General features: G+C 32.8%; 2 protein-coding genes across 2 annotated transcripts; one reads left to right on the top strand and one right to left on the bottom strand.

The window, feature by feature from the left end:
* Window positions 1-268: 268 nt before the first annotated feature.
* On the bottom strand, window positions 269-7,083 carry LOC106117312 (zinc finger protein 423). Its single transcript, XM_013311555.1, has 4 exons — window positions 6,924-7,083; window positions 6,778-6,817; window positions 6,539-6,658; window positions 269-6,367 (listed from the first exon to the last, which is right to left on the bottom strand). The coding sequence occupies exons 3-4, from the start codon at window positions 6,651-6,653 to the stop codon at window positions 1,965-1,967; spliced, it is 4,518 nt and encodes a 1,505-aa protein (XP_013167009.1). The 5' UTR covers window positions 6,654-6,658; window positions 6,778-6,817; window positions 6,924-7,083; the 3' UTR covers window positions 269-1,964.
* A 336-nt stretch (window positions 7,084-7,419) lies between these two features.
* Window positions 7,420-14,710, top strand: LOC106117259 (uncharacterized). The gene is made up of 9 exons (XM_013311475.1): window positions 7,420-7,804; window positions 8,376-8,522; window positions 8,601-8,696; window positions 9,161-9,277; window positions 9,405-9,480; window positions 9,893-9,956; window positions 10,219-10,329; window positions 10,466-10,524; window positions 10,598-14,710. Exons 1-9 carry the CDS (start codon window positions 7,518-7,520, stop codon window positions 13,664-13,666), a joined length of 4,026 nt encoding a protein of 1,341 aa, XP_013166929.1. The 5' UTR covers window positions 7,420-7,517; the 3' UTR covers window positions 13,667-14,710.
* Window positions 14,711-16,511: the final 1,801 nt, after the last annotated feature.

Genomic DNA, 16,511 nt, shown 5'->3' with positions numbered 1-16,511 from the left:
TTACAAATTAACGAATCTGAGTAATTAACTCCCTTATTTACAAATTAGTTAACAACAGTTGATGTAACGAATAAAATAGGTACAGGTACGGGTATCACTCAGTACCATTAATCCCTTAACTGGTAGAAGCAATTTTGTGTCTCAGAAAAGTAAAAACTCGTGTTTTTAGTTTATTGTGGGTACTTTTATAACTTTTATTTAAGAAAAAAAAACAACATGGTAGCACTATCCTTGCCAACACCAGTATGAGCTCTGTTAAATTCTGTTCATGGATTTTCCTCTTGCAGTTGGTGTAATAATTTAAAACATGTTTTAAGGTATTAGTGCTACAAAGTGGAAAAAATCATAATAAATGTTGGTGGCACACATATTGCCACCACCAGTAAAAGGGTTAAGGGTTGCTGAATAGTTCTTAACGAAAATTAAAGTCTAAGGAAGTCCCTTAAGTAGTCATAAAACACCAGAGTTGTGACGCATAACCCCTATTAGTATAATAACTACGTTCGTATTGTTTATGAGTACTAAAATGAAAGGTGTTTGTTAAAAAAATATTACGTCTTTTATTTCTTAACGAATATTTCATTTGAAAATAATAAAGAGTACAAACTTCAGACTTACAATAAGATTTAACGCTAATTATAGTGGTAAATGAATAACTATAAGAATGTTATAAAGTAAAGACACATTTAACTATATTATACGAGAAAGTCGAGGCAACGATATAATTTAATTCATATTTATATTTATAAGCTTAATCTAGCGATAAACTGTGACATCTGGTTGAAAAAACAAACGAACTTTTGGAATAAAACACTTATTTGGTAGCAAATAAACAAACTATATAAAGATAACTTAAAATGCCTTAAACCCACTTCCAAAACTCATACAAGCTAGCCCAAGTTGAACCATTACCATTTAGCCAAACTAACATGCAGGCAATTATTGCTTCTTCATTATTTATTGATAATTTCATTCCAATCTTAGTTTCTATGTGGACAACATTATAGACTTTGGTAGACAATAAATACGTAACATGTATCTTTTTTTTTAGTTAATAAAAAAAATCAAATGATGTACAAAATCAACAAAACCACTTTTTGAAACACACTTATTCAATTTATAGCTCATAAGATAAATGTAATAATCATTTAAGCTTGTACCTAAAACACGCCATTTACTACCTAAATCAATATTCGATCCTTAAAATTCAATTTGTTTTAATTAGTCAATATGCAACTAATAAAATAACCTTCACCGTTTTCTAAACTCTAAACAATAAATTTGGTTTTTAAATTCCTTTGCGATCTTAAGATAAATTAAAGCAAAACAGGTTCCAGATCGAATATTGATTTCTATCGATATTGTGTTAAAGAAGAATGTACGCGTCAATTTAAAAATTACTAGAAAAGTAAATTTCGACCAAAAATATTTACATAAATATGTATTAATCTAAAACTCGAAGATTCAGACAAAAATAAACTTTATTATCGCTTTTACTGGCTTTAATTACATTTATCGATTTGCACATTCTTATTTCAAACGTATTGAATGCTTGCTATGTAATTTGAAAACCTCTAAAAATATAATCAACTTACATTTATTTGTAATCTTCTACAGTTTATTTTAAAAGTTAGTTTAGTATGCATGTACCGTTTAAGGTTAGCTTTATAAATAAATAACTAAATAATTGTATATTGTAAATGTTGTTCATACACTGTTTTTACTTAATTATAGAGAACATTTAAATTATAATTTTAGTAGTATCAACCTTACAATAAAGTTCATAATAACATCTTTGTTGAGTTCCCAAAAAATAATGAAAAATAAGATAGTTAGGGTAAATATTCGTCATTTACTGTCTCATAGTCGATCGCAAAGATGACAATCCTTGTTTGTTAGGTCACAAATGTAAGGCAGTAACCCTATTAAGTTATCAAACATCACGCGTTATTGTGCAATCGGTTTCAAGATTTTTTTTTATTCTTTTTTATTACATCAATTATATCAAATTTATAAGTAATGTCTTTGTTACCATGATGTTTCACTAAATGATTAAATAATACATTTGGATTGAATGAAAGACCGCATTTCGAACACTCCTGCCGAACATTACTTTTATGTTTTAAACCGCACGAAGAACTTTGGTGTGTCCATGTTGAACTTAGATCTAGAAAATGGAAGCCACACAAGCATCTATATAGTTTCGTAGTTACAATTTTTTTCCGCACCGAATTTGTATTTTGTAATACTTCGTTAGACGACGTATGTTCCATTTTATTAGTTTCGATTACACTGTTTTTCATAGAAGTTGTAGCGAGATTACAATCTGTATTTATGGTCTTTGTATTGTCAATATCTATCAAAGTAATATTATCAATTATGAAGTTGCTATCGGACTTGTGGAGAGCATAATGATTTTTTAATTTATTTTTTTCCCAATAAAGTCCGCAGATGGTACATATCGACTTTGAAATGCTCGAGGAACAAACATGTTTACGCGAAACTTCTTCATCTTTTACGCATATTTGACACTTTTTACATTTATAAATTTCATAATCATATTTTTTTCTTTTTGGCGGACAGTGTTTATTGCTGTGTGTTTTTTTGTCATTATTTTCATTGTCTTGAGCAAAAACTATAACTTTTATATTTTTGGCGACAAACGTATCAAGCTTTTTATGTGTATATTGATGTAAATGGAAATCTTTAGAATGTATTAAAAGTTCGCATTGGATACATAATTTTAAATTTTTTTTATCACATAAATGATCTGCTTGTTCATCTTTGTGAACGATACCATTACATTTTGCACATTTGTATAAAGTAAAACAATTTTCAGTACACAAGGAACTTTTTAAAGTTTCGTCCTCTTTTCTATTAAACAGTACGATCCTATACGATTTTAAACCTTTAAATGGTCGTTTATGAATTTCTTCGTGCTTTAATTGAAATGCTTGTGAAACAAATGGTATAAAACAGATTTTACAAGTGTGTTTTCTAATTGTTCGACAATCAGTTCCAAGATGTTTGATCAGAGTCTGTGGGTCGATAAAGCAATTACAAATGTCGCATTTATACAGTGTTACATCACAAGATCCTTCTTGAATAACTTGCATTTTAATTTTATTTTCATCTTTGTACACTGACTTTTCAACAATATTTTGCATTTCGGCGTCAGAAAAGGAATTGAACACTTTTTTAATCCATGCTTTGTAATCAGACATGAAACCAACTGTATCAAAATAGATAATTTGTAATTTGTTTTTATCAAAGTTTTTTGAGTGAATTTCTTCATGATTCTTGAAAAATTCACCATCAAATACTAAATTACAGATTTTGCACATGTCTGCAGGTGCCCTTATTTTATCAGAATTCACGTGCTCTTGACAATGTTCTACAACTAAATCATAATTACTTAGAGATATATGGCAAAGTTTACATGTATATATCAGTATGTTACCAATTGGTTCAGAATTTGGTGTTAACTTATTCGATATCTTAGTTGTATTGGTCAATGATTTGCAATGGTTGAAGGTTAAGTTATGGTAATTCATATGTAATTTATACCCTAATTCGGAAAACTTCAATTTACATGTGGAACACGTAGTGTATTCTTCAGCACCACAACAATGTCGTATCACACAATTCTTTCGAGGAAAATGTATTTTACAACCACTACACTGTGGAAATACAGGAAATGGGGGATTTATTAACCGTTTACTTTGCAAATCAAAAAATTCGAAATCTTGAAGTGTTAAATCTATTTTCTTAGTGTGTAATCTTGCATGCGAAGACGTATTTTTTCGAGGATAAATCAAGCCACACAATATGCATACTATTGGCTCATCACCATCTTTACATTTTGTGCTTTTATGTTTTTTAATAGTGTGTTCATTTACAAAACATTTACAAGTTTTGCAATAATATACTTTGAATAATTTATTGTCTTCTGTCGACATGTCATTACTCAAATTGCTAATTCTTAATTCTTTATTGTTTACGATTAAATCTTCATTGTAAATATTTGTATCCTGTATGTCTTCTTTTTGTAACATTTCATTATTTTCTGAGATTAAATGTTCAACATCTTCATTTCTAATTTCATTCGTTTTCTCCGTTTCCAATGAATCTCCAAATGTATCATGTATTGAGGTATTTTTCTGTATGATATCCGTTTTCACAATAATGAAACCAGTTGATAGATTATTTCCCTTCCGATGATGACTCTTATGTAAACATTCAAGATTACTGTCTATGAGAATACCACAAAATTTACATTTTACATGCACAAAAGAAACCGTCTCGCACACTGGAAAGTGTTGCAAATATTTTTTTTCATCAAAGTGTACACTACATTTTGGACAATTGTATAAGATTAAAGATGGTGTAGATTCAGAAATACCATAAACTGTAAAATAATTTGTGACTGAATGTTGCACCATGTGATCGCTTTTATCATTTTTCTTGAAAATACGTCTACATATTAAGCATTTCCAATTAACCAACAATTCCATGTGACTGTCGTGATCCATTGCGACTTGAGCATTTAAAAAATGTATATCGCATCTATTACACCGGAACAAGGCAGACTTTAAAATACACTTAACATGGTTTTCTTTGGTGTCTATAATAGCTATGGTAGCTTTTTTATTTATTTTATTCAATGAGTTGGTTTTAACAGATACAGCCTTGTCTGAATTTTTATCGCATTTTGGAAGGCTAGATGGTTTTTTATTCTTAGGAATTTTACAAAATAACATTTTGCTATGAACTTTTCTAATATGTTGGTTATATCTAAATACATTTGAATATTCTAATGAGCAAAACTTGCACTTTGGGTCGAATAACATTTTTTTAGATGAAGCAGGTTCATTATTTTTATGTTTTTTAACCATGTGCCTTTTTAGGATTGGGATACTTTTAAACCAATAAGAACATGTTTTGCACCTGTATAAAAGAGTCTCCGATTCTTTTGAACATAAACCATTACTTTCACTGACCACACTTTCATCATTTCTTCTCTCATCTATGTCTTGTTTACGCATAACTTCATTTTCACTGATCACTTTTCCAACACTTTTGCTGTCTTCAATGACTTGTTTTTGCTCCATATCAATTTTTTCTGAGACTGAATGTACAACTTTTTTGAACTCACTTTGCTTATATAAAGCATCTTTATTTCTAATTTTATAAATCTTCTTAGTACACTTTGAAATATAATCAACATGCTTCTCTTTGGTGTTTAAAATAGGAGCATCTTCATTTATATTGTTAATTGCGGGAGCAGACCTGTCTTTCTCTGATTTTTTATGACTTTTTGAAAGCCTTGTTGGTTTTATTATTTCTTTCAAAGTCTTGGATACTAACACATTTTTATGAACTTTTCGAATATGTGCATTACACCTCGAAACCTTCGAAAATTCAGATGAGCATAGCTTGCATTTTTGGTCATATAATATTTTTTTATGTGAAACTAGGCTTTTAATGTTATGTTTCCTAAGCATATGCCTAACAAGTATCTTGACATTTAAAAAACAATAAAAACACACTGTGCACCTGTAAACAAAAGTTTCTGCTTCTTTTGAATTTAAAACATCATTCTTACCGTTTACTTTGACAATATTTGTACTATTTTGTTTTTGCATACTTTCTTTTTTTTCTGAGATTGAATGTTCAACATCTATGAATATGCTTTGGTTATTTAAGGCATTTTTATTTCTTATTTCATTTGTTTTCTTGGTTCCCAATGTATCATATAAATGCTCAATAAGTGATTGCGCATTTGGAAATATAACATTACAATGAAAGCAAGACCCCATCGGCTTTGGAACATGTTTCCCATTTATATTTTCAATTGTTTTTGTAGAATGAATATTTCTTATATGTTTATTTAAGTACGAAAGAGTTGTAAATGTCTTATTACATATGTGACATGTATAAACTGAAAAATTGTTAGGTATTGTTTTTATATTTTCTGTATACTTATTTATTTCCGATGTACGAGTGATTGGATGCAAATGATATGATAATTCATGAATTTTATAAGATTCTTGTGTGGAAAAGAGAATTAAACATAATTCACAGTACCTTCTAGAGTTTGTCAAATAAGGTTTTATATTTTTTAATAGCACTGTTGTATTATATAGACTTACAGTATTGTTTGAAACATTACTTTTAGATAAATTACATCTATCTTTACTTGGTTTTGAACCCAATATTATTTTGTTTCCTATAAATGGTGCATGGCTGTTATATACATAATGGTCTTCATCAATATTTTCTTCCAATGACATAGGAGCACTATCACTGAAATGTTCCAATTTGGGAACAATATCATCTTTTGTAGCTTTTTGTTCCACAACACACACTGAAAAAATTAAATGGATATTCATAGTTCAAAGCAATGATTAGGAGTTACAAGAAATGTGTTTGTAGTTTTAGGACTTTCTTAAAAAGTAATAAACATATGAGTTGTTATAATATCGGTTGTTGAAAAGGTACAAAGGTTCGGTTATAAACATATACTATATATACTAACTTTCATCATAATCTCCCAAAACTTCTTGTTTTAGTATCGTCAAATCAGGAAATATACTTTTGATTACAGGATTATCCAGTACATCATGTTCTTCAATGTCAATTTCATCATCCATTTTTCCTGAAAACCAAATTAAAACATCTTAGACTTATCTTTTACGAATTCAAGTGCCTAGGAACATATATCTTAGCTAAAACAAGCCTGTGCTTGCTTAAAATTATTTTTTATAATTAACTTACATCACGTTTGTAAACACTCTTCAATGTAATCTATTTCCCCCTTGAATAAATTAATTTTAAATTAAATAAACATCACGTTAAAAAGATTTCAAGTTTGCAAGACAAAACATGAAAGTCAACTTTAAATTATTTTGATAGCAAATTACCGTGTTACAAATACTCCAAAAGATTTTTGTAAATATAGATAATCAGAGTAGCGTATGGGCGTACATACAAAAAAAGTAATTACTATTTAAAGGTAGATAAACGTATAATAAACATTGGTATGGTAATTCTCAAAAGTCAAAAATCAAAAACTAATTGCCAAACGTTGCGTATAAAGAGAACATTTTATTTTTATTTTATGACCTGGTAACATAGACCTTTCGGACATAGAGAAGAGTATAGAATCCACCAATCAAAGAGCAAGTCACGTAACTTCCACTTCCTCGTAATTGGTAGAAGTCAGTAGCAATGTTTTGTGTTGTGTTTCTTCTCCTCTCCTGTTATTTTTTCATTTAATAAGCTCTTTGTTTCTATTGCTACAATTTATTTAAATTTGTTATTTCTTTATTCAAATTGTTGGCCAAAAGACTGGAATCCACAGAAAGTTTACCTTCCCCCCTTCACTCTACCTCACCACACAGCTGATCAAATGTCAATTGTCAAGAAAATGGAGTTTTGTTACGCATAGTAAATTTTGATAAAAAGTTCCAATATGAAGTCTAACAATAAAATTTTTGTGACCTGCATGGGTTAGAATGGACCATTCGACTCCATTTCAACCTTGGGCCAGTGATGATAATACAAAAAATGTTAAAGCCGATAGGGAATTAGTGGATGACGCGAAACTTCATCGGGAAAATGTCAATCATCCAAAACATAGGCAAACTGCGTCTTACGATAAAGAAAGTGTCGTTGCTCCAATCAGTGTCCCGGGACCATCAACGATTCCAGGGACTGATAGTGCCCCGGGTGCCAGTAAAGAGTCCATAATGGACTCAAGCAAAATATCATCTATGCAACAAATCGTCGAGAATACTCTCAGGTATCGCTCATTTACCAACTAACAATATTTTTACAATTTTACGTTTAACGTGTCTAGCTTACTAATTGCTTTGGAATCAAATATGCTGTAAAAATTGAAATCATTTTAAAATAAATAAAATTGTACCAAATAAAAAAGTATACTCAACAAAATACTTATTACAAGTATCACTATAATTTACAGTGTAATTGATATATCTTTACTTTTACAATTATTTTATGTTCTATTGAAACTATGAATTAATTTTGAAAATTGTAAGATCTTTTTTGTAAATAATTTAAGTAATATTATGTTATTTGGTACTTGTTTGTACAAATATTTTTCAACTGCTCTAACATTTAATTAAAATATAATGAGGTTCCAAAGTCTTTGGAACCAAATGGAAAACAAGACTACAGCACAATAAAATATAAATAGAGATTGTTATGAGCTAGATAGAGAAAAGCTCAGATAGTTTAATAGTTTATTTTACTATTTAAAACTACAGAAATTCATTAAAATAATACTTTTCTTTGATATCTTTTTTTTTACAATTGATTGTAATAATTTTTGTGTACCACTTATCTTGCAGCCAAGAAGGTCGGCAAAGAGTAACCCAATTGTTAGATGCAGTGGAGGCTCTAAGTGGTGCTGAGAGACTTTTACTCTATCTACGTCTGCCAACAGGTGTTCCACCTCACGATCCTTTGAAACAACCGATCAATCCATTAGGTTCACGGTATGTAATACAATACCAAGGTAAAATACCATGGTTGGACTATTAATGTATTTTATTATTGCGTATGTATGATTTTAGAGCGGAACTACAACAAACTGTAACATGGATACAGACTCATTTGGAAGTTGATCCGGATGTTTCCTTACCAAAGCAAGATGTTTATGATGAATATATGTGAGTGTTTTTAATTTTATTTATTTATGTGTATGGTAGTTATTACTAAAATATTTGTTTTTTTCTTACATTTTATTTACATTGATGATATTAATATTGTTAATTAGTGCATAAATCCTCATATGCAAAATAAATAGTCAGCAAACCAACCAAAATAATTAATCTTTGCTATTGGCAAAAAGCTAACAAAATATTAATTATATTTCCAATAGTACTTAGTTATAAAACATACCATTGTAAATCTTACTAATATTATAATGGCGAATGTTTGGATGTATGGATGTTTGTTAAAAGGCAGGAATACATAACATTTTTCTCATTTGGCTAATAATATCCATTCAACAATTTCATTTCATCTCATATGGAATTTTACTTTGACCCTACTGGCTTCCATGATATTAGCTCAACAGATAATAGGTTAATTTGGTATTAGAATAAATATTTTATTTTATCTCTTTGTTCAGAGCTCATTGCATGAGTAGCAACATGAAGCCTTTATCAACAGCTGATTTTGGAAAGGTTATGAAGCAAGTTTATCCAAGTGTTCGTCCTCGTCGGCTGGGAACACGTGGCAACTCGAGGTATGCTTTAAACCTTCATAGCTATAAAATGTGCTTATAAGAAAGAATATATTTTTAACTGTGTTTTTGCATCTCTTATTAACTTTTGTTCAATTTTATTTTGTTTAAACATTAGTTTGGCTTACAGGTACTGTTATGCTGGTCTTCGGAAGAAGATCAAGCTGGAAGTGCCGCAGTTACCTGTATTAGGGGAAACATCAAAAGTATTTAAAATGTTTTTTTTATTTCTTCTTAACATATTGTCACTTAATTGCACACAGATGGTGCTAATTACTAGTAGATAGTTGCTTCAGTGTTACAATGACTTAAAATTAGAAAAAAACTGTTTAAAGATTGACTCTTGTCAACTAGTTTGAAGATTATATTTGAATTTAAGTAAATTAATGAAATATAAATAAGTATTAAAAATGTTAACTGAATATATTTGATATAGAAAGAAAATAAGTTTTTTGCTACAGTGAATATATATTATTGTAAAAACAAAAATTTACCAAAATGGTCACCACGCAGCAATGGAAACTGATTTTCAATTGAACCTTATATTCATATGTCTTATTTAGAATTAGCTAGAGAGTATAGTAATAGTAGGAATTTATTTATAAATCTGGTTTTCAGGAATCCACAGTTGCTCCTAGAGAAACTGAAAGAATTGTTTGTGACTGGGCTGAAAGTACACTTGGTAAGATAAATATTGTTATTACAATTGTTTTCGTCTATTCTACAACATTCAAAAACCATAATTAGCAGCCTATGTGTTATTCCAGATTATATTCTATATGTATGCCAAATTTCATTGCGATCTGTTCAGTCGTTCTGAACATACCTTCAAACAAATATGCATCCATCTAAACATTCGTGATTATAATATTAGTAAGAAGTAAGATCTAATGGCACTATCGATATTTGTGATACAAATACGAACTGTTTTACTTTGTTTTAAGGTGTAAAATTCGGAAGCATAGGGGAACTGTCTCGTCACCTGGTGACAGTCGGCACGAGTCAGAGAGCGCCGCCCGGGCCCGCCAGTGCATCGCCTCCGCCGATAGGACATGGTATTACATTTCTTTCTTTTTTAGATATTTTTTATAGATTTATAGAAGTCTTATAAATTGTTTTAATGTAATTTCATACTATGTATTTATCCATTATGCCAAGCCTATTTCTTTAAAAATATTTTTTCCGTCCTAGCGCCTGCAGACGAACCCTCCGGTCGACAATTGATCAAACAGTTGAAGCGAAAATTACAGGTGAGTGTAAATTTTTGAACAAAATACGTTGTTTTATTTTTGATAAATTTCCTAGCATGGCAATTAATTACAGACGCAAGGCACACCAGGTCGACCAAAAAAGAACAAAAGTCAAGAGATTAGCGGAGAGTCTCCGCCGTCTACTTCTTACGTAAGTCAACATGGTCCAGTAAAACACGAAAGCGAAATGATGTCGGAACCGGGCTACGGATACCAACCTCCTTACATGCCTGTGTACGACGTGCGTCCCCCCTTCCCTCCCTACGGCGTCCCCCCGCGCGCCCACCCTCCTCCTCCGCACATGACGCCCTCGCCCCATCCGATGTCCGTTCACGAATACCGCCCCGACCCTTACGTCTTCGAGCCGCCCTATGCACCACGTGACTTAACCTTGCCCGCTGACACGACGCATAATTTACCTATAAACCTAAGCAGCGACGCCTCACTAGATCTATCTACGGAACGTACTGAATTGCAACGACGGCGACCTCCGGAACCTCCGCCGGCGCGCCTTCCGCTACCCGGCAAAAAACTCATCCTCGAAACTTATCAGAGTGAGACACAGGGCGGCTCTCCCCGCTCCTCTCAAATAGACACGCGCCCCACGCATCATGTCACCGAGGACTTTCCCAGAACAGAATACTTACCGAAAAAGATGAGAGCCGCAGAAATAATGGGTGGCAAGTTGGCCGCCGCCAGGCAGGCCTTGTCTTCCGCCGAAACGTCTACGTCGTCGGTCATCACCGAAACATCTGCTCGTTCCGAGGTTGGTTTTTTAGAGGATCCAAAAAACTTAACGAGCCGGTCCAAAAGCACCGCCGCGGCGCTGGCTCGGGAGGAACAGGAGGCGGCGAGTCCGACACGGTCGGTGAAAGCTCTGACGCCTAAGTGCGAACGCCCCAAACTACGCAAACCCTACTGTCGAACGAAGGCATCTTCCCCCGATAAAATAGACTTACCCGATCGAACGGCCACGCCCGACTCTTGTTGCGGCTTGGTCGAGATCAATATCAAAACTGGCATGATATGCGAAGAGAAACATTCAGAAATATTAAATAGAGAACGAGTGATTAGCATATGTAACATAGACAAGCACGACCTCGATGACTATCTTAACGAAGGCAACAGTCAAGAACACGAAGAGGAATTGTTACAGTATTTCAATCACCGCGAGACGGACCAAGAAGCACCGGCGCAAGCGAACACAAATTTTAATGCACCGCCTTTTTTAGAAACAAGCCAAGACCCACAAGACGAACACAGCCAAGGAAAAAATGAAAAATTATCACAGTTGCGTGAGTTACTAGCTAAGAATTTAAAAAGTCAAAATGGGTCACAAAGCGTTGCAATAAATCAAGATGTTCATGTGCCATTAGAAACGTCTCAAGAGATGACAGATAAATCTAATACATTAGTAGCCGAAGGAGCTTTCAAACCTGTCTTAGGAGCAAACGTAGTGGATCTGATGAATGGCACAACTTTATCAGACCCGGGAGAAATGAATAATGATAACAAACAGTGTAACTCTAACCCTAATGGAAATAGTTCTTGTGCTCCTTTAGGAACTGACGCGCCGAATCAATTGATAACAAACATGGCAGGTGGTACTCACCTGTATAACGGCAGCTGCCATGAACCGCAGAGTCCTACGACTAGAACGCAGCAGTATGAATTTGTCCCTATATCGGATGCATGTCATTCTCCTGGTAATTTTCATTGTAAATCCCCACTAGGATTTAACGATAGAGGACACAGTCCTACAAAGATGAACAAATCTGTTATAATGGGCGGGTCTCTTCAAACCTCTCCGATTTCGCACAGTACTGCCGCTAGTCCGTTTGTAAGTCCTAGGAATACGCCGGTGCCTAGATCACGACTTTGTTCTCGTCCAACGCCTAAATTAAATGGAAGGAGACGGCGAAATCCATTATCTCTCGGCATGAACGATTCGGGTCCTAAACAGTTTGCGGTGCCCAATGACCAAAAGTTTATCTCTAAATCATCAGTTTGCAATTCTATCAAATATTGCCAACCTATGTCAGCTCCGCCATCGCCAAATATAATCACTCAATATAAAAATCAAATGCTTCAAAATACTCCGTTTATGCAAAATGGTACAAACCACGTGTGCTTAAATTTTGTTCCCAACTCATTGTTTCGGGAAAATGTAAACGGAGATTTGGCTCAACCGTTGTCTGCTGATCCTTTATCACGAGAAGTGAGTCAATTCTTTCAAGAGCCAGTGAGTTATGGATTGGGTCTCGACACTTCGTATAGATCACAATCAGTACCATTAAAGCCCGGTATGAACAATATCGGCCTTTTGAGTTACAATAACACTCCTGTGGGTTCCGTTCCTCCCACACCGGTACCGAACGAATTTAGCGATTTCGGGTCGCTTGCTGATACCTGCGACATATCGAAGGCCGGTCTTAATCCAGAAACACTAGACAAGATTTATGACGCGATAGATAGCAGTAATGATGTACTTAACACGGGTGCCGCACCGAATCTTTTGAATGCTAACAATGCGTTAACCAATGGTTGCGATGCTATACCCGAACAACAAATTTTAACTGACGAACAATTAAATCCATTTATTCCTACCGCCAATGAATTGCTAGACAGGAATAGCCAATTTAATCACTCTTTTGGTAACGAAGATGCCGGGACAGATAATGTGGAGGAGTTTTTGAAAAGGACCAACAGTATCGAATTAGACCTATCGGACCTCGTACCGGATAAAAGCAAGTACTACACGTCACGGTCGGTGCCGAGTACGCCGTTGCCGTACAAACGCACTGCGCCCAACCTGCAGATCGATTCGCGGCGTTCGAGGGAATTATTCGCAACAGACAATTATTCCAATGCATCGAACGGCATATCATCAAAGTCCGTACCATCGACTCCGCAGCTCGCGGAAGACAGGAGCGTGTTTAGTTACAGTAACAGAGATTTTCTTATCAATGGTAATTCCGTTGAAGTGTGTGGCACGACTCAAATTCAAAATATGGTAGACAATGATCAGGGTCTTTCATCACCTTTAGATATGCTACGGGAAGATATATTAGCGCCACTGACTTCGTCAGATTTGTTGGCGGACCTCGATAAAATGGACGGGACTCCATACGTTGACCTCTAGTGGAACTTATTAACATTATGTTTCAATTTGTACAGAATCATTGATGTCTTTTTAAAGTACAATATTATTTTTATGCCTTCAGTGAAGGTCGACATTTATTTGTAAATTTGTGTATCATAGTTTAAATGTAAAATATGGATCGCACACTCTCTGATATCCGAGTCAATAAGATGCACCATATTATTGTGATAACTGATTACTATGAAACCTGTTAAATGGTCGATGTCATCATACAACATACTAGAGGATTATTTTATTTAATGATAAAGCCATAGAAATTTTACATATTGTGACTTTTGTGTCTTATTTAATTCAATTTCTTCGTCAATTTTATGTATTTTGAAATGTTGTATGAGATAGAATTTGTGTGAAAATGTTATGATATCTAATGCCGATATGTACTTCATGACAATATATATTCATTAAATTGAATGACATCGAAATTTTGATATGTACTTTATATATAGGGTGATGCAATCAATTTTAATTGTCTAATAATACATAAGAAGAGAATTCCATCAAGTTGTTGAGGATGTAGCTGAAGCTATGTAGTACTCTGGTATAGAACAGACCAACCCGGCGTGCCAAGCGCGCTCAGTAATCATAATTGGTTTTTAAGATATACATAGTATATAGTTTATTATAAATGAATTTATTGTAAGTTAGCACAAAGATTTAATATATTTTATTATCGAATAGGAGTTTTACTCTTATATACTAAATTTACAATTACTACATTTAATGTAGTATGAATATTTAAAATGTGCCGTTATAATGGTTGCAGGGAGCTTATCAATTGACGATGGAAACCATTTAAATTATCCATTTAATTCGTTTGAATTAAATCTTAGATACCATTACCAGGCCGACCTAAGACGATTTATGTTTTAACTCAAAAACTGAAGCCATTTAAATGAAATCCAAAGAAGTTAAAAAAAAATCTGTCCCTAAACTGTCAAGTGAATATTGTATCTAATTTCAATATTACAATTTCTATATTAAAATTATAAATATTGTCGATCGCACATTTGTAATTTATTTGTTACGTGGATAAAATAATAAAAGATTAAAATATTTAAATTTTTAAATAATCAACTTCGGTACACGATATAAATATTATCTTTTACTTCGACTATTAGGAAGGAAGCAATCTACTAATTTCATCTTTGTCTAACCTAAGCAACCGGTCGTTTGTGCGAAAGAGACAACGCTCTACGAAACCAAAAATACCTGATTGTCTCTTTCCAAGTGCAATTTATGTTTGCGTATTTAATGTCATAAATTATGCAAATTCACTTGTTAACTGCATTTTGGAATTTTCATATAACTAAAAAGAATTGCTTGTAACAAAATATCTATACAGTGCTCATAAAAAGAATAAAATAAAATATACACAATAATAATACTTACATCTTTGGAATAAATTTCAATCATAAGGAAAATTAACTGGAAAATTAAAGCTTAGTACAGTGCAGACTAAAAGAAGGTATCAAAATACATATTAACATTGTCCATAGATTTAGAAGGTGTATTAAGTTGACTATATATATTATATGACCAATATTTTTTAATACTACAAAGCCTATATTTCAATTTCAATCTACGTTTACCTCCTTCCTTTCATTTGCTAAGCCTGTTTTTTTTTAAGTTAGAATCACAATCGGCTAGTTTATTTGCTGCTTGTTTGTATTGGTGTCTGCAAACCTCCTTAAAAACAAAGTACATAATTCCAATATTGCCATCCGTCACGGGCACGCTTCTTACAACAAAATAACTGCGAAGGGCGTATAATTTTTTTTTTTTAATTTTTGGTCCCAAATAGCCTTTTTTTATAATTTTTTTTATGATAATATTGTATTATTATACTAATGCTTCTTTGATTATTCTTATGTTAATGTCGAATGTTTCACATAATCAATTCGTGTGGCACGTGCCTAAATATTCTGTTGTTAAGGGAACGTACCCATATTACGTGACCCGTTTGGGAGAGGGGCTCCTTAAAATACTACGGTGAGTCACAGGAGCGGGGGTGTGGCTCAGATTTTTGTCATTCACTAGTAATTTAAGTATGCATGCAGTCTTATGCAATAAAGACGAGTATGAGCCATTTTTTTCTTTCATGTTTGCGAAATGATTAAAAACCATAATTATGAATTACTACGTAAAAACTAAAGATGGGAGGGTCTTGGCATGTACTACGAGTGGTCACCGAGGGGAGGGAGGAGTAAAAAACTAAAAAATAGGTCACGTAGTATGGGTATGTTCCCTAACCTTTAAAACGGTTATAAGGATTGTAAGCACTAGTACAAAACACATTGACTTGACAGGGATATTGCATACATTTATATAAGTGAAACAGAAGACTGTTATAAAGTTTGTAGATATTTTCACCGCGATGTTAATATAATTTTGAAAAGATAGGTCACGTGGTGGTAACAGTCGATCCGTAAAGCGGTACATTTTTTGCAATTTGGTGCGACCAACCAAAACATTTGTACCTAATTATTATAAATGTACATTGTTATAGTTATTAGTGTAAATATATATTTTTTTTGTATTCCATATTATATCATAATAAATAATAAAATGAACATCATCGTAACATCCATCATACGTCTAATTTTGTACAATTACAACAAAATATTTCATTAATTAATACGAAATATATCACACATAAAATAATACTAGGCCTAAAAATTCATCATTTTATGTAATTATCTAATCTGTTGATTTCTCACCACAAACTTAAAACATTTAGATCGCTAGTAATAAATAGACTTTTCCTTATTTTTTTTTTTAATTTTGTCACAAATAATTTTGCGTACACAATTTTTATGTGTGTGTT

The sequence above is a fragment of the Papilio xuthus genome, unplaced genomic scaffold (assembly GCF_000836235.2).
Source record: "Papilio xuthus unplaced genomic scaffold, Pxut_1.1 DF827680.1, whole genome shotgun sequence".
Classification (NCBI taxonomy): Eukaryota; Metazoa; Arthropoda; class Insecta; order Lepidoptera; family Papilionidae; genus Papilio; species Papilio xuthus.
The sequence above is the reverse complement of the archived record's forward strand: the minus strand, read 5'-3'. Positions and strand labels throughout refer to the sequence as shown.

Coding starts and splice junctions, on each gene's coding strand:
- LOC106117312 (XM_013311555.1), bottom strand. CDS start 6,653: ATGGATGATGAAATTGACATTGAAGAACATGATGTACTGGATAATCCT. Junction 6,368..6,538: donor TTTGGGAGATTATGATGAAA/GTTAGTATATAT, acceptor TAATTTTTTCAG/TGTGTGTTGTGGAACAAAAA.
- LOC106117259 (XM_013311475.1), top strand. CDS start 7,518: ATGGACCATTCGACTCCATTTCAACCTTGGGCCAGTGATGATAATACA. Junction 8,697..9,160: donor GATGTTTATGATGAATATAT/GTGAGTGTTTTT, acceptor CTCTTTGTTCAG/AGCTCATTGCATGAGTAGCA. Junction 9,957..10,218: donor CTGGGCTGAAAGTACACTTG/GTAAGATAAATA, acceptor CTTTGTTTTAAG/GTGTAAAATTCGGAAGCATA.